The sequence below is a fragment of the Sprattus sprattus genome (genome assembly GCF_963457725.1).
Source record: "Sprattus sprattus genome assembly, chromosome: 2".
NCBI classification, from domain to species: domain Eukaryota; kingdom Metazoa; phylum Chordata; class Actinopteri; order Clupeiformes; family Clupeidae; genus Sprattus; species Sprattus sprattus.
Window position 1 is genome coordinate 44,066,156 of NC_137921.1, and position 18,200 is coordinate 44,084,355.

Sequence of the window (18,200 nt, forward strand, 5' to 3'; positions counted from 1 at the left end):
CATTACCAAACCAGCCCGCCAATGTACACTTCAGATATCATTCGCAGTATAACACTGCAGGTCTTACTCCTCCCCGCGATTCGCATCAAAGCCTTTGCTTGATCACTGTGGTAGCAGTCATCAGAAGAAGAATCACAATGGCTGGAAGGCTGGATCCTATAGCTGTGCTCTGTAGCCGTTCGCTATGCCTGTTCTGGATGAAAAGGCTTCATTATCATGGGCAAGCCAGCCAGGCAGTCAACCCTGTTCTCCCCAGTTTACACACACAAACACACACACACACACACACACACACACACACACACACACACACACACACACACACACACACACACAGCCATGCTCTGTGAAAAGGCGAGTTAAGAGAGTGTAAGTGCTTGTACAGCCGTGTCAGAGGCAGCAGCGGGGCTTTCTGGGCTGGCGGAAATGCCGAGCGACGCTGTAATGAGATTTAACGGCGGCTTTGTGTGGGCCCTCACAGCCATTGTCACCTCCACCACTGCTGACGCCGTATCCCAGCAGAACACTTTTCTTCTCGCCTTTTATGGAGGAACTGAATATGGGACACATGATGGTCCTTTCTCTCTCTTGCTCTTCTCCGCTCTCTCTCTCACACACACACACTCATACAGACATAATTTCTTCTCAGAAACTATTAAAACCCTTCTGGATATATATGTATAACAAACTAAATAAAAAAGCAAAAGTGACCCCAGATGCAATGAAAGCATCCTCATTATCTGTCTCACCCTCTCTTATACACACACAAACACATAAACACACACACACACACACACACACACACACACACACACACACACACACACACACACACACACACACACACACACACACACACACACACACACACACACACACACACACACACACACACACACACACACACACACACACACACACACACACACACACAGAGTATCCTCTCAGTTCCAAAAGGCTTGCCCCGATGAATATTCGCGCCGGCTGATTGCGCCTCTCTCCTTGAGTCTGCGCTCCCTCTCTGAAATCCCCACAGACAAAGGCTTATCTGCATAGGGGTGTGACCAATTCTTTCCATGGGCCAGAACAGAGCAGACACAGGCATTTTAACTGCCATCGCTTTAAATTTTATGCCAAATGAAAAAGCCAAGTCCAGAGTCCGGTAGCTGTCTTCACTTTTGTGATATACTTTCAGATTTCATGTCTCCGACATGTGTAGAGGGTCCTCAGATGTGTAAGTTTTCTTGTTATATCTGCAGTGACTGAAATCTGAGAGGAGGGGGTCCTACTGCTCCCACACAGTATACTGAACATAAATGTATACTTATGACTCTAACACATAGAGTTCTTAAGTGGTATACTTTACATAAACCACTGTCCCTTGCTCCACTGTTATTGTATGAATTCCTCCAGTTTTAAAATAGTATTCTTGTCTCAATCGCTAGTACTTAGCCAAGAATGTGCGACACTCTGGCCCATCTCGTGAAACTGCCAATTTTGAATTTTACAACTGTAACAACCTGGGGTTTTGCTTAGCAAACCTAAGCATGAATTGAAGGTCAGGTTAAATAAACAGAAAATATCCGACTGCTGCTGGTGTTAAAGGCGTGTGCAGCTCTGCAGTATTGGTATTATTTGTATTGTGTATCGCTTCACTGTAAATCTCTGTGTGTAATAAATCCATCAGCCGTGTTGTTTAGAGTAAGATGAGCAGAGAGAGCGGGAGCAGGCTCTCCCTGGGATGAAGCTGTGCATTTGCCCTCTAGCTCACACTGCCAACACTCACACTGCTTGGCTCTGGGCAGGAGGATCAGGGCTGTCTGTGCCTGCCTGCAGAGCCCTCAGCTGGAAAATTACTCTCTTTATCCCCCTGGCATTTGTTTGGGTATATATCTGTGTGTGTGTGTGTGTGTGTGTGTGTGTGTGTGTGTGTGTGTGTGTGTGTGTGTGTGTGTGTGTGTGTGTGTGTGTGTGTGTGTGTGTGTGTGTCTGTGTGTGTGTGTGTGTGTGTGTGTGTGTGTGTGTGTGTGTGTGTGTGCGTGTGTGTGTGTGTGTTTAAGTATGTTTTTGTGTTTGTATTTGTGTTTGTTTGTATCTATCTATTGCTATGTGAGTTAATATTTACATAAACAATTAGGTGTATGCAATATGTTTCTATATGTATGCAAGTATATGTTGGCCCTTGGGGTCCCTCATCTATGAGTAAGCTTAGGTGGTGTTAGAGCTCAATGACATGTGGCACTGACTTGTGCCTGCCCCACCACTCAATCTCCCATCACACACAACCATACACACACACACACACACACACACACACACACACACAAACACACACACACATACAGACACACACACACACACACACACACACACACAAACACACACACACATACAGACACACACATACAGACACACACACACACACACACACACACACACACATACATATAAACACACACACACACACACACACATATACAAACACACACCTACACACATACACATACACACACACACACACACACACACACACACACAAACTCAGTGCCCTCTCTGAACAGGCTCCAGAGACGGCAGCTCGTTAATTAAACCTCTTTGCTTTCAGCTCCCGGTGCCCAACGCTGCTCTCATAGTGTTAGACGTGGTCGAGTGCTCAGGGCAGACACCACATACACACACAGACACACACACGCACAGACAAACACACACAGACACACACACAGACACACACACACAGACACAGACACAGACACACACACACTCAAACATACAGTACACACGCACAGACACACACACACACACACACACACACACACACACACACACACACACACATGCACAGACACACACACACACACGCGCTCAAAGGGCATTTCTCTCCTCTCGATAAGTGCTGAGGGTTGAGCCTATGGGGGCTGTTTACCCATATGTCATCTTTGGGAGTGGTGGAAACCAGGTTGCATAAAACAGCATATGAATGTGCCATAGGTTAGGATTGTATGAATATTTCATGGGTTTGAATTGTATAAATACGCCATGGGTTTGGAGCATCTGAGAAGATTTTTAATCTGACAGTGTGGCTGTGATTGGCCAGTCTTCACTACAGTTGTAGTGAAATAGCACAGGTGGTGACAGCACAGGTGGTGCCACAGCACTTTGAACAATAGTTCATGGCACCCTGCAGACATGGATCCATAAGAAAGAGCCCTATTAGGTGAGATAGTAGAAATGACCTCAACCCAAATACCACAAAGGATGCTAAGACTCTTACATTAGATGCTGGCAGCAGAAGAACGTGTTGAATGTAACATTATGAGCAGCCCATCAGTACATACAATGGCAGTGTTTTGGAATTCTTAGTTGTTTTCTGCTGAATTTGTTGAATGCCAACAGTGTGCAGAAGAAATGAAACAGCACTCTGCAGTTCGTTACTGTATTTGCATTTTGTACATGTACTGTACACATTCATTAACATCACTGTTCTGTGGTGTAAATAAGCTAGTTTCAACTACTTTCATCCCATGTTATTGCTTCTGTCTATTCGCGCTGACATCTTAGCTTTTGTGATAGACCGTTGAGGAACTCCTTGCAAAGCTCCTTGACAGCACGCTCACAACAGCACTGACAACACATTCGCTATTATAACAACATTAAATATGAATGAGGCTGTCGAATGCTCCATGATTTTCATGTTCATTTCCAACCTCCCCGTCTCCCCACCAGGAGAGGGGGGCTGGCAGAGGAAAGTGTGCTGAAACGTGTGCAAGGCCTCTGGGGGGAGAGAGAGGGACGCGCTACCCCCTACCCCCACCACTACCACCACCAGCCCCCACTCCTGTCTCAGCCTGTCACTCAGGGCCAGGAGAAGTGGAGTGTGACCGCAGATCCACTGCTGGGATGGGAGCAGCAGACAGGAAGGGACTGAGGGAAGAAAGGAAAGGAGAGGAGAAGAGAATAAAGGTGGGAAGGAAGATGGGAGTGGAGGTGGAGAGACTGAAGAAGGGGATTAAAGGAGGGGAGGGCAGAGGTGAAGATGGGATGACGGTCAGCGAACAGAAGCAGTAAAGATCAGAAATAAGAAAAGTGAAGAGACGAGGAAGACAGGAAGGACGGAAGGAAGGAAGGAAGACAGGAGAAGAAAAGCAGAAGGTGGAGGAAGAGGTGAGAGAAAGGTATTACAGGGAAATGATGAGAGGAAATTAAGAATGGATGGGATGATAGCCAGAGACAGTGAGTGTGAGAGGGAATAGAAGAACTGTGGGAGAAAAGTAAAGAGGGGAGGAGACATGAGGAAAGCAGAGTGTGAAAAAAGGTAAAAACATGAGGAGTTGAACCCAGAAAAGAGGAGAAGAGGGAGGGGAGTGGAGAGAACAAAGGAGGAATGGAGTAGAGGAAATGGCAAAGAGAAGTGAAAGGGAGAAGAAGGAGCAGGGGGAATGATAAAACAGGAGGAGGTGGGAGGAGTGGAGAGAACACTGTCTTCATTTGGCTTATTTCAGCTTGAACACACACACACACACACACACACACACACACACACACACACACACACACACACACAGTAGCTCCTAAACTCACTGACTCAATGTTCTTGACAAAAATAAATCAATTTGCATTTCCTGATTCAGGCTCTTATGATAATCAGAGCCTTTCAGTTGGTGCTGTTGTTTTTAGCCTTTGGCTCTAATCTGCGATTCCCCATTTGGATATTCTTCGTGTTGCTCATGTGTCTGGTAGTTCCTCTCATTGCTCCGGAACAGAGAGGTGTTAGAGGCAACAACACTAACACATCGTCAGCCAATAGGGATGAACAGGAAGGGTTTGCAGGGCAATCCTGAATGATAGGCTTTTTAGCCAATAGAGTCAGGGAGAAGAGTGTTTCTTTATCTGCATCTACAACTGCCAGATGTTCACTTAGAGATACAGATAAAGAGACACACTCCCCCCACCTGAGTGTATCGGCTAACACGCCTATCTTTCAGTTACTCAGGAAATGATCTCCGATAGGCCCAACGATCCTGCTTGTTCCATGGGCAACTTCCCCTCCCCTTTCCCTCTAACCCCCTTCCACCCTTGGACAACTAATCCTCTTTCTCTCTCTGGACTTTCACACCAATCAATGGGCCTAAATTGGCCATGACGAAAAAAAAATACATCGTTGCGTGACTCTGCCAGACGTTTTCACAAACTGTAAACCCGCGGGCTCATTCGTATTCTCCACCACGGTGCCCCTTCATGGGCGGGCACACATTAAAAACCTGCTCATGACATTGATGGCCATGACGTCACCCCCTCTCTCCCTCTCTCTCTCTTGTTACATCTGCATCAGTCTGCTACGGGGGTGGTGATCAATACAGCTTAATTAAATGTTGTCGGTTGCGGCGATGCCATCCATCTGCAGAGACGCTGGCTGACCCCTGGCCCCTACCATGTGGGCCCAGTGCCAGTGGCACCTGGCATGACACTCCGCGCTGGGGGGGGGTACCAGAAGATGGACCAGAAGAACATTGTTTTTTCTTGTTGCTGTTGCTGTCAGAGCATGTCATGGTTTAATGGGACTCTCCACAGCAATTTCTGCTCAGTCCTGCAACACATTAGGCTTTAGGACTGTCCATGTAGATGAAATGCTAATCAAGTTATGAACACAATTAACAAACAAGTAGATATTTGACACATTGGCATGCACAGGATGTAGAGAAAAGACCAGAACTATTCCATAAGGTAGCCCATGAAAATGAATGAGATAGTGAGTAAGGTCGTGGGCTATGACCCTCTCAACACACCCTCACTTGACTTTCCTATCTATTCCTCTTCCTCCATCCCTCTCTCTCTGTTTTATGCTGTTATTCCTATCTCATCTGTCTCACCCTAGTTCGATCCATCCTGCTCTTTTACTCCCCCCTCCAGCTGCCCTTTACCAGGGTGGGATGGGGGGGGGGGGGGGGGGCAGAGGAAAGCTAATTATTTTTCCATCTCTCCCTTTCATTCCAATGTCCTCCCTCAGTCTCTCTCTCTCTCTCATTCCCTCTGTCTTCCTCTTCCTCTCTCATTCTCTCTCTTCCTCCCTCTCTCTCTACCTGATCTCTGACCATCAGTCATCAATCTCTCTCTCCCTCTCTCTCTCTTTCTCTCTCTTACTCCACTCCCACCATCCCTCCCTCCTTTCCCTCGCCCTGTCCTGTATCAGAGAGGTGGGAGCATATGAGCCAGGGGAAGGCTCCCGTAGCCACAGGCAGGCCATTACAAATGCAGAGTGCTGTGACAGGTCCCTGGCCTCGCTGCTCTGTCATCCCCACACAGACAAATGGCTGTTCTCCCTGCCACTCCCAGCCAGCGGCTCTAGCCTCTCTTTCTCTCTCTCTCTCTCACACACACACACACACACACTCCCCCTCTCCATCCCCCCCTGATGGTAGCTGACATGTGCTTTTGGCAGCACAGCACTCTGGGGCAGGGTGGACAGAGAAGGGAAAGGGGGTTTTGGTTTGTGTCTCTACGGTGGTAACCTGCCATGAGTCATAGGTGAAGTTGGTGGCAGTGGGGATTGTGATGTCTGTGGAAACAGCGGTGGAGGTTTTCAGATACGCGTGCGTGCTTTTCGAAGCGGTGAGCCCGACCCTCTGCTGAGACGTCACAAAGTTTTATCGGATCGATAATTTTGTGAGACTTCAGATATTCAGTGTGGGAGGGAGGAAGGGAGGGAGGGAAGGAGGAAGAGAGAGATCTTTCACTGACATTGTTGTTTCCGCTCTTTGAAATGGCTGGGAGAAAGGCTGTGTGTCGTGTGTTTTAACGATGATGTGTGTGATGGTTAATAATTTAAGCACTTATGAATAATTTCTGCGCATCTATTCATGCGAGCATGCTGTGTGGAATTTCTATATTTAACCCCGGCAACCGGAGGAAGCCTCTCGCTATTTGCTGTTTAAAAATAAGAGAAATAAAGAGAGGGAGAAGAAAAAGGGAAAGAAAAAGAAACACTCAACACCCTATGTTCACTTTTATCTCCACAGTGTTTAATATACAAGGGTTAGCCTTGCATAATCTGCCTTCCCTCAGTTGCTCCATTTGTCTTTGAACACCTCCATGAAGTCAATGAAGTCAATTACAAAATCTGTTGCTCTGAATGAAATACTCAGGGTTCAACTGTTTTCTTATCTGCTCTCAAACAATAAGTAGATGCAGCAGCATTGTATCTCTCATCCAAGTAAACATCCCCTTAAAGGCCATTCTTTTCAGAGTATGTGCTGACTCACATAGTTACATGACCCACAATACATTGCATTAAGTGGCATTTTATATACAACACAAGCAAATGGTGCCAGACATCTATGGCAAAGGGTGAAGGGCCCAGTCTGTGCAGCCCTACACCTATACTTCCCTGAATGGAGAGAGCAGAGCAATGCTGTCCCAGTTGCCAGGCACCAAAAGAGTTGGCATTGCCAGGGAAACTGACTGCGTGATCATGCTGCTGATGCTCAACTGTGGAGCGATGGAGTCAACTTCCTATTCACACACACGTATACACACAGAAAAACACACAGCTCTGCACTTGCTCGCATAGACATTGACATACTCAAGGGTGTACCTGCACACAGGGACTCACAAAATCAGAAACATTTGTGCACTATTTGGTAAAACACTTTCACACTTTTACACTCCTTAAACACTACCATAGGTGTGTGCACACAGTCATGCATGTACAAGCTTACAGCCAGAGCTTCAAATGTGCCCAAATACATATGCATGCACTAAAACACACATTCATAATAATCACACATTCAAAACAAACACTCATAGACATTGGCATAGGAATTGCAGGTGCACTGAGACAACCATCCACGCATGCACTTGCACACATAATCCATGCAGCTTACAACACAGGGCAACAAAACTGAATATTGCTGTTCTGTTTGAGGTTGTGTTGAGCTATTGCTGAGTGAGATGGGGACATTTGAAATGAAAGAGAAAGGTCCTGGTTTTGACAGAGATCTGACTTTTGCTAATTACATTACACACCACTTAAAGCTGGAGGCAATCACATTCTTTAGGCTTTGTGTCCTGAGACTTGGAGAGAGCCTCCCCCCCCTCTCTCTCTCTATTTCTCTCTCTCTCTCTCTCCCTCTCCCTCTCCCTCTCCCTCTTTCTCTCTCTCTCTCTCTTTCTATCATTTTCTCTCTCTCTCATCTGAAGATTGTAGAACAGCAAAAGAGCTGCATCATGAAGGGCGTACATAAACTCTGACGTCCATTCATATGACATCTGCACTCACTAATGATATATACGGTAAAGAATCTACAGCAAACATGGCACTGCCTCCATCATGACTCTGCAAAATGAATGGGCATATTGATGAGCCAACAAATCCTTCAAAATGTTCCCTGTCTCACGACACACAAGCTTATCTGTTCTCCTCTAATATCAGTTATTTTGTGCTTCAGCGACCATCCTGTCTCTGTCTCTCCTTCGCCTGTGGCAGGATTAGCCTCTGTTCCAGCAGAAGCATCCCACTGCTATCTGCTGCACGGGGGATTAAGCCACAGCTGACCAGACCCCACCCTGATAGATCAATAAACACCCAGAGCCCTGAGCTCTCCTGACATCTGTGCAGAGCCCAAGAAGGGCGCCACTCTGTCTGACTGCTGAGGGCCACGTCTCCACCCAGGGGCCAAGTCTCCACCCAGGGGAGGGTTAAGAACGTTGAAAAAGGTTGATTAATTTAAAAGCCAGGAGAAACACGTGTTGAGGCTCTTTATTCAGTCAAGCAGGCGAAAAACAAACAAAACGACTGTTGTAGGAGATAGACAAACTGTAGTGAATTTATAGTAACTCTCATGCAAAAGTGAAACCTACAGGTATTAAGCTGTAGGAACTAGAACATAAGAGTAAAAGGGACATACAGTCGGTGCACTGCTCAGTCATTGCTCATGGTGACTTCTGCCTTGAGACCACAATTATTCACTATGAGCTGTGCTATCCCAGCCAAGTAATTAAACTGGTTGAGGTTATAGAACCCCTTAATGAAGTCATGGCTGCGTGAGTTATGGAGTCCTTGAGTCATGTGTGTCCTGGAGTCCTTGAGTTGTGGTGCGACTACAGTAGGTCGACCCTCCACCATCTCACACCCTTAAGGTAAGCAGCCAGGCCACACCTTGCTAGGGCTGGGGGTGGATACACATCCATAATGTCCTTGACTGTTCAGAGTCAGCTGCACACACATACATACACACACACACATAAATACTCACAAACACAGAATGAGAGAGTGATCATTCTATCATTACTCATTACTCCAAGGGAATGCAGAAAAAATCGGAAAGCACACCACGGCTGGGTTTTTTAATCACCTGCTCAGGTCAGTCAGGAAGTCCAGGGCCAGAGGGGTTGGCTCTCTGGCAGCGAGCGCTGGTTTGTAAATGTGTCTTGTGTTTGAAGGGCAGCTTCGTGCTGGGCAGCTGAAATGTGCCCACAACAAACCGCTAGGCCTTTGAAACACTGCACACTTCCTAGTGGCAGCTTGCAGACCCTCCATGACATTAACTGAGTGTGTTTAATGAGCTTGTTGCATCTGAGACAAGCTCCCTCCTGCCCTTACCAATCTCATTTCATCGTTTGCTGTCATAATCTATTCCTTATACTTTCTTCTTCATTTTTGATCTCACAAGGCTTTTACATGTTTTAATTGGAGTTTTTTTTTTTTAAATCTGTTTTTGTCGCACAAACTGGTCATTCCCTGTCCTGTCTCTGTCTTTGCAGGCGACTATTGGAATTGACTTCCTGTCAAAAACCATGTACTTGGAGGACCGAACGGTAAGCTCTTCAGTAAGAAAACACTTCTGTTCACAGTTTTATTTTTTATTTTTAGTTTTTTGTATCTCTTCATGCAGTCTAATTTTACACGTCTGCATTGGGAAAAAAAAAAGTTTTCTTTCTCTTAAAACTCTAATTGGCTGGAGCCCCCACAGTCACCTTGGGGGCTGTTACGTGAAGGGATGCTTTATTTCTGCTGGGCCGCGATGAAGGGCATTAAACATTCAGAAAACAGCTCAGCGCAGCCAAAGGTTTCTGCTGTCAGACAGCCTGCCTTTTTACAACTGGGGGCACCTTCTTTACATAACACAACCTTGAAATGGAGCATGCGTGGGTGGAAGGAGATGTTGTTTGTGTACCGGTGTGAATGGTGTGTATGTGTATTTCTAATGAAATGTTATTCATGCTTGCTACATGTTCTTGGTGTGTTTGGTGTGTGTGTGTGTGTGTGTGCCCCTTAGCATGTATTTAGCAGAACCTAGTTCAAGTTCAATTATTTTGTGATTGTTAGAATGCTCCTGTTAGTACACTTTGTGTATGTGTGTGTGTGTATCCGTGTGTGTGTATGTGAAGGCTTGTAGTGTATGACGTGAACATAAGCACAGTGTGTATCCATCTCCCCTGCGCAGGTGCGGTTGCAGCTGTGGGACACGGCAGGCCAGGAGCGCTTCAGGAGCCTCATCCCCAGCTACATACGAGACTCCACCGTGGCTGTCGTGGTCTACGACATCACAAGTAAGCAACACACACACACACTCACACAGACAGACAGACAGACACACACACACACACACACACACACACACACACACACTCACACAGACAGACACACACACACACACACACACACACACACACACACACACACACACACACACACACACACACACAAACACACACACACACACACACTCACACACACACACACACACACACACACACACATATACACACACACACGCACACTCACTCACACACACACACACACACACACAAACAGTCATAAAGGTTCCTTACAACACACAGACACACAGACTTCAGACTCCTCTCTCTTTCTTGTTGTCTTGCATGATTTCTTGTAAAAGGCTCACATCTTCTCTGCAATGGGTGCCTCTCTCGGCGCTCTGAAACAGCGCTCGAGGCGACGGCTGTAAAAGCCATGTAACATTATGATAATGAACAGATATGAAGTGGGCTGCTGTTTTATGTTATTATAAATCAGTTTTATAGTGATTGAGCGTCCCTGCTCTCTGCTGTGGTCGGGCAGGGCTCTGATTTCTGCCTGAGGTCCAAAGCAAGTCTCCTGCCTGATCGCTCATGTCCCTCATGTTGTGGTGATCCACAGTGATATTTATCATTATTCAATAATGACTGTATATGTTTGGTTTTAATTCTCTGCCATTGTTTTTGGTTAAGCATTATGGACCATATAAAATGTTCTCCCATGGGTGTGTGTGTGTGTGTGTGTGTGTGTGTGCGTGTGTGTGTGTGTGTGTGCGTGTGTGTGTGAGTGTGTGTGTGTGTGTGTGTGTGTGTGTGGGTGTGTGTGTGTGTGTGTGTGTGTCTGTGTGTGTGTGCAGGTGTGTGTGTGCAGGTGTTGGGAGCGGGGGGGCACCAGGTTTGGTTTTATTTTTCACAATAAAGAGGTGACAGGTTTATTGTCTTTCAGTCCCATTGCGGCCATCAGGGGCTGGAGTGTAATGGCTTTGCTGGTCTTTTTAGGGTGACCCTCAGCAAAGCGATGGGCTGCAAACCTCATTTCATAGGCAAAACATGGCTACATCACCCTGAGACAGAGAAAGGAGGATGCAGTGAAAAGAGAGAGAGAGAGAGAGAGGAACAACACATGAGGCGCATACATAGAGATAGAGAGAGAATGTTCTCTGGAAGGCAGGGGAGAAGAAATTTGTTATCACCTTGAAGCCGCAGGCAAGGCCTTCGCTGTCAGAGCCGAGTGATGTGTTACTCGCCCTGCTTATCACGCAGGGAGACGCCTGGGCACCGAGGTCAAACGGAATGCATTAGAGATAGCAGCGGAGATAGCGCCTCTTCTGGAGTCTGCCCGGCACCAAGCCACCAGTCCTCACCGTGGGTTAACAACCCGCCAGCCAAGTGTAGCCTTTATCAGCCTTCACTCCAGTGGCTTTCCACCCCTCACCGAGGATTAGACTCGGAGAATGGAAGAACATGTTTCTTCATCAAAGATTAAGCTGGGACATGAACATCTCCATAAAACCTTCCCACTTGGTGCTGGAATTGAAATTCTAAACCTGATTGTTCAAATCCTTGATTGTGATTGGCTAAAAGCCGTTGTAAAATCCAGCATTACCTTACAATTTGACCTGATTACATTCCATATTACTGCGCAGCGAATGGCAAGGCCTTCATATAGCGCATTTCATACCCAGTGTTCCATTTGGCTGTTGCGTTGCTTCAAGGGTTGCGTGGCAACGATTTATTTAGGAACTATAATTTTTAGTGGCGGAAGAATGACGGTTTATCATTAAACTATTGTTTCTTAAATTGAATTGTCTTTATTTATGAAACCATATCAAATATTTGTAGTAACAGTTTTAGAAAAGCAATAAGCCCCGCGAGTCCGTGCTTTGCGCTGATTTAGAACAGGTAAGGGGGTTTAACGCCACTCCGCTTCGCGTCGTGCCTAACAACTCCCCTTACCTGTTCTAAAATCAGCGCAAAGCACGGCCTCTTGGGGCTTATTGCTTAAGTAACCCACTGTGATTTCAGCCCATATACTGTATGTTGAGTTTGTTCAAATCGGTTGCCGTGTGGTCGGGACAAAGCATTATTTTGTCAGTTGGCTCAGTAACATTCCAGAGTCCCCTTTTAAAATGTTGGTTCCTGTCCTTCATCTCTGACGCTCTCTCTCTCTCTCGCTCTCTCTCTGTATTAGTCTCGGAAATTAGTCTGTAGATGATAAGGATGAATAAAGAATGTCTCGTTGCGTTGGGCCGCTTCCTTGAGATGGAGCCATTAGAATGACAAGCACTCCCCTGGTGACGGGTGGGCCGCCTGCTAATGTCTGCCCTGTCTCTCTCCACCCAGATGTGAACTCATTCCAGCAGACCTCCAAATGGATCGACGATGTGCGGACGGAGAGGGGGAGTGACGTCATCATCATGCTCGTGGGCAACAAGACAGACCTAGCAGACAAGAGGTGACTACAGCTCTTCCTGAATGTTCCGTTAGCTCAACTGCTTGAGCAAGGTGCTAACAACACAAGGCCTACAGGTTCTATTACCAGGGAGCGCACATAGTGACAGAAATGCATGTGTAATATAGTTTATTTGCAAGTTAAGTCATTTAGGATTAAAGCACCATCTCAACAAGATGTAGAAACCATGCCAGTGGTCTCCATTTTGAATTTATTTTCCCTGTACAGTATCTTTATCCATCCAGTGGAACTGTGTCATTAATACCCTACGGCTTTAGTCTGTTCATGGAGCTGCCAGTCAATAGCACAGTGGTGGAGTTGAGGTGTTATCCAGACATCTCTCCTCAGCCGAGGCGTGCCCTGGTCTGGTCTGTTGTTGCACTGAAGTGACCTTAATTTCATCTTAAACTGTCTGAGAGGGAGTGTGGGTGCAGTGAGCGATAGTGGAGTTAGAGAGAGAGTGGAGGACAGAGGTTCAGAGAAAGGAAGTATAAGATGCTTTAAGGAGAGGAGTAGGTTTACCAGAGTGGAGAGAAGATTGGAAAATGGAAGCGAGGGGAGAAAATTAGAAAATGGATGGATTGCAGAGGAGAGAGGAGTTTAGACAGAGCTGGTTAGGGAATGAGGATAGGAAGAGGGGGAAATAAAGACTGAGGAACAAAGAGAGGAAGGGATGACACAGAAAAGGCAGACAGAAGACAAATAGAAATAGAGAGAGTAAGACAGAGACCTAAATAAAAGCAGTGAGAGAAAAATGAGACCGAAAAGACAGATAAGACTAAGCAGCGGGCGCGGGCGAGATACAGAGAGAGAAAATGAATAGAGGAGGAGAGTAGAGGATCATGGAGAACTGGGAAGTGACTCGGAGAGCTACAACCTTGCAGGCTTTATAGCCAGTAGACAACCTTTAGTGCTTTTTCATCATGAACCCCCCCCCCCCCCCCCCCCAGCTCTTTAATAACCAGCACCTGCTGCCTCTAACGTCCTCTACAGCCTCCACACAGCCAGTGCTGATCAGGAATTCATTACCATTATCCCCTGAACCGGGAAAAGAGAGGTAGTATTTCCTTCAAGTGTTTTCCCCCTGGATGTGCTGTGTGTGTGTGTGTGTGTGTGTGTGTGTGTGTGTGTGTGTGTGTGTGTGTGTGATGTCTCTGTGAGATTGATTCAGCTGGTTTACCACTCCTAATTAAAACCTACCACAGCCATTCTTGGCCACTCAAACAGCCTCGATCTACTCAAACAGTCCGAGGCAGGGACGGACTGGCCATCGGGCATACCGGGCGTTTGCCCGCTGGGCCGGGGTGCAATATGGGCCGATGGTCCCGAATTTTAATTTTTTTTTTTTTCCCATATAATGGTCTGACCGGCTGGCCCACGAAATTAGTTCATCAGCGGCCCTACTGACACTGGGCTGGCCCAATCACATCTCCTGGGCTGACCCAACACAAACCCCTTTCGATTTGGACCTGCCTACATAATGCATTAGGACGGTAACAGCGTGGCCCATGGCCTTGACATGCTTGACACGCGCACGCTAGTCTGCGGCCCATTGGCCGTCTTCTTGAGTGACTAGGGTCTCGTCCAATCATATCAGCAAACACCTTCTACCTTTAGCTAAACTTTGCCATCAGCTCCCGTGGATGACAGTGCTGGTGGCTACAGCCAGGGAGATACGATACAACGACCTACGGTAAGCTTACTGATCATGAATTAAAACGTCTCTAAAATATGTTTGACTTAGAACCTTAGAATGTTCTATGGCCAAGTTCGTTTGCATAGCTAAATACAAGACAAGTCTGTAGCTGTTGCTAGCCCTCAGCCTACTGTACTCTGAAACAGCCAGCCGTTAGCCTACACTCTATGTTGTGTGTTTGAGTGGTGCGCGGTGCCATGTCAATTGTTCCGAAAGCCCAGTATTCCCAAACCCTGGTATTCCGAAAATATGCCAATTTGTCCAGATACCGAATTATGATAGCCCGTTATACGCTCCAGTTTTCCCGTCCCCCCCGAAGTTCAGGGGCGTAGTTCAAACGTTAATGCCACCTCATCAAGCGCGTTTCCTACAGGAGGAAATAGACTCCCTTCTAGAAAAGGGAGCAATACAGCCTGTCCTCTCGGAGACGAGAACAGGGGGTTCTTCAGTCGCTATTTTCATGGAAAATATCGACCGATCTTATACCTCCGTATTCTGAACAAAGCTTTAAAGTGTATGATGTGTATTGCATTTAGATTAATTAAGACCACCACCTTAACACACAAACTCTTGTTGAACTCATACAGTAGTAGGTTCAGTGACGTGCGGTGAGACAGCTGTCTTCTGGAGCTTCTGCGAGCCCGTGAATCAATGTTTCGTTGGAATCATGATGTAACGTTGTTGTAGCGGGAATACAGCAATGCTATTTGTATTTTCTAATTGGCAGGTCATATGTATGATTCTAGACTTCGCTAAGCACTGAAGCGACTGAAACGGTGAATTTTGATCACATTCAGCGAAGTTAACAGGTAAAACGGGAGAAAAATAGGGCGTCTTTAGGCCGTCCTGCCTAAAAGTATAGGCGTCCCGTTTCTTCTTATTTTTTAGTAGACTATAGGGCAGACGCCCTGCTAGCTATAAGCCTGGTTGGTGTAGACATTCGAGATTAAAAAGGTGTGTTATCGAATTTAGTGGGCCGGTCTGGTTCAAAATGCCCGGGCCGATTTTTTGTCCCAGTCCGCCCCTGGTCCGAGGTGAAAAGCATCCCCTATCTCCCCCTTCTGAGTCATACTCTAGGCTCGGTGGTAAACAAGGATGTCTCTTCCCCTGGGGTACCTGTCTCCGTGGTTTCTCGCCTCTGTCCCCATGGTAATAGCCGTCCTCTTTCGCCTTGTGCGCAGGCACCCCCTTAATTTAGCGCAGAGACGGCAACAGCAGGGCGGGTGCCACGTCCAGACGGAGGAGGAAAGAGCTTGTGTAAACCCAGATGGCTTCAACTGGAGGGCGGGGTGGGGGGAGTGATGACCTTACGAGGTGCCTGGTATCTCCTCTCTTGTCTCACGTCTCAGCACTAACCCCTGCCGGTGCTCCCTGTGAGCTGTGACCTGTGGCAGGAAGTCTCACTTAAGCTTCGCTCTTGTGTCTCCCTATTGAAGTTACAGATTCAAAACATCCAGTGGTGCATTCTGAACAGGCGTGGCTGGTAACATTATCAAAAACTAGTGTTGTCAAACATATAACAATGGTTATAAAAAGCACAGGCACTGGCACAGAAGTAAGACACCTTGTGTGTTATTAACGCAGAAGAAGAGCAAGCATCCTCTCCGGCGGCGGCAGTCACTCTTTCCTCCAGTCTCTAATAGTACTGCTCCTCTTTTCCACTTCTCCAATTAACCGTGAGACCCAGTATGCCAAAAAAAATCGTACACGGCCAAAACCCTTTTAGTACCTCTCCTCGCTAGGTGCGCTGCCACGCAGTTCAAATGAAGCTTAAGCCACTGCTGATTGCTTGAAGACCTCTGCTGCCAACCCTGACGGATGCACACGGTCCGTCTGCAGCGCGGAGGCTTAAGTGGCTCTCTGTGATAGGGGGAGGTGGGTAAGGGGACGTATTTCAGCGATCAGAGTGGTCAGTGATCATCCGGGCGTGGGTGTCTGCTGCATGGTCGGATGCATGATGCCCTCACCTTCACCGACTCAGAGGGTGAATGTGGCACGTCAGCTGTAATTGGTAAAACCAGGCCGGCCTCCGTCACCTCGGAGATAACTGTCCTCGGTCGTCACCTTCTCCACTGGCCATGTGACGTGCATGCATGGAGCTAATTGGAGGCCAGCATGGGTTTGATGGGTCATCCTTGCGATGATGTGGAAAGCAGAACAAGCTTGTTAGCCTGCAAGCTCATCACTGCAGCTAGTAGCATTTCGTAGCATTCATTACCTTTTCTTCTACCTGGTTCACTGGTAAAGGCAGCAGTAGTGAAGCACATTTTATGCCCTAGCACTGACTGCCAAAGCTTCGTTGGCCAATGAGACACGTTCAGAGAGTAAGATGACAAATGCTCTGTCTACAGGAGCCGGACACATCTCTTTATGTATATCCTGCTCATGATGGGCAAAGAGAGTACTGTGTGGATGTGCAGCATAAGGGTATTGTTTGGCTGTTGCCTCCCAATGATAAAGTATAGGCTAGACTGCTTTGCTCTGACTGTTTAACTTCTGCGATGGAGTCTGTGGCTGGTTTTTCCCCCTCACTGCCTCAGTAGGAGCAGCACCAGCTGTGTAGAAAAGTGCTGATGTCCGATGCCCGTGAGCCAATTAGTCCCCGTAATGTGCAGTTTTTAGTGCTGATATAATGTTTGGTATGAATATGTGCCGATGAGAGTGTGTGCTTTACGAAGAAAGAGAGATGTGTGTGTGTGAAAGAGAGAGTGAGAGAGAAACAAAGAGAAAAAGAAAAATATGAACAGGAAAAGGTACGGAAGGATTGAATATTTCCCTCATTATCAATATGAATAACCCTCACAGCTTCCTAACCGTACTCTTTGGCAGTCACCCATCCCGTGAATCCTCTGCTTCATCAGCTCGCCCTGTCTCCTCCCCTTGATGCCTGACTGCTGCAGTGGATGGTCAGCGAGGTCCAGTGATCTGCTCCGCTCTGCTGCCTCTGTTGCTCACCAGGGTCAGAGGTCGTTCGCTGCAGCCATTAAGCATCGTGCTGACCATCACACAGCTCGCCTCTCTCATCGCTTCCTCACAACCTATCCCATAACTATTGACTTATCGAAAATTGCTATCACATTGAAAGCAGTCATTTCTTATTAAAGTTCCTTGTGATACATTAGTGAGTACAATATCACCAGCACTTTGCCCGTACTTTTTTTTAAGGAAAAAGGACTGGTATCGTTTCGCGTTGTTTCTTCAAAAATTCTTGTCAACACGTGAAACTAGCCAAACTCACGCCTCCACCCTCCCAAAAAGTGACACTTGAGAATCCATTAGCATTCCAAAGGCGCCTCTCTCTCTCCGCCAGGTCTATGCTTGACACTTCATGTGAAAGTTGGGACAGTGTTTTGGCGAAGGGCCATCAATGCGTAGGTAATTAATCATATTCAAGATCGATAGCGAGTCTAGAGGGCTCAGCAGTGCGTGGTGAGGAATCCATTTGAATATGGTTGCTACGGCGCTCGGGCGTCGTCTGCACTACTGTAATGAAATGTGACATCGCAGGGTAGGCTCACG

The 18,200-nt window shown here is 46.9% G+C and overlaps 1 protein-coding gene across 1 annotated transcript in view; it reads left to right on the forward strand.

Annotated features, from left to right (window-relative positions):
• Window positions 1-18,200, forward strand: part of rab6ba (RAB6B, member RAS oncogene family a) — a gene marked incomplete at both ends in the record, with an annotated part of 90,283 nt that overhangs the window by 36,730 nt on the left and 35,353 nt on the right. The window contains 3 exons of the mRNA XM_080832279.1: window positions 9,757-9,810; window positions 10,440-10,545; window positions 12,877-12,988. Coding sequence (XP_080688405.1) covers window positions 9,757-9,810; window positions 10,440-10,545; window positions 12,877-12,988 — 272 coding nt within the window. The remainder of the gene's footprint in view (window positions 1-9,756; window positions 9,811-10,439; window positions 10,546-12,876; window positions 12,989-18,200) is intronic.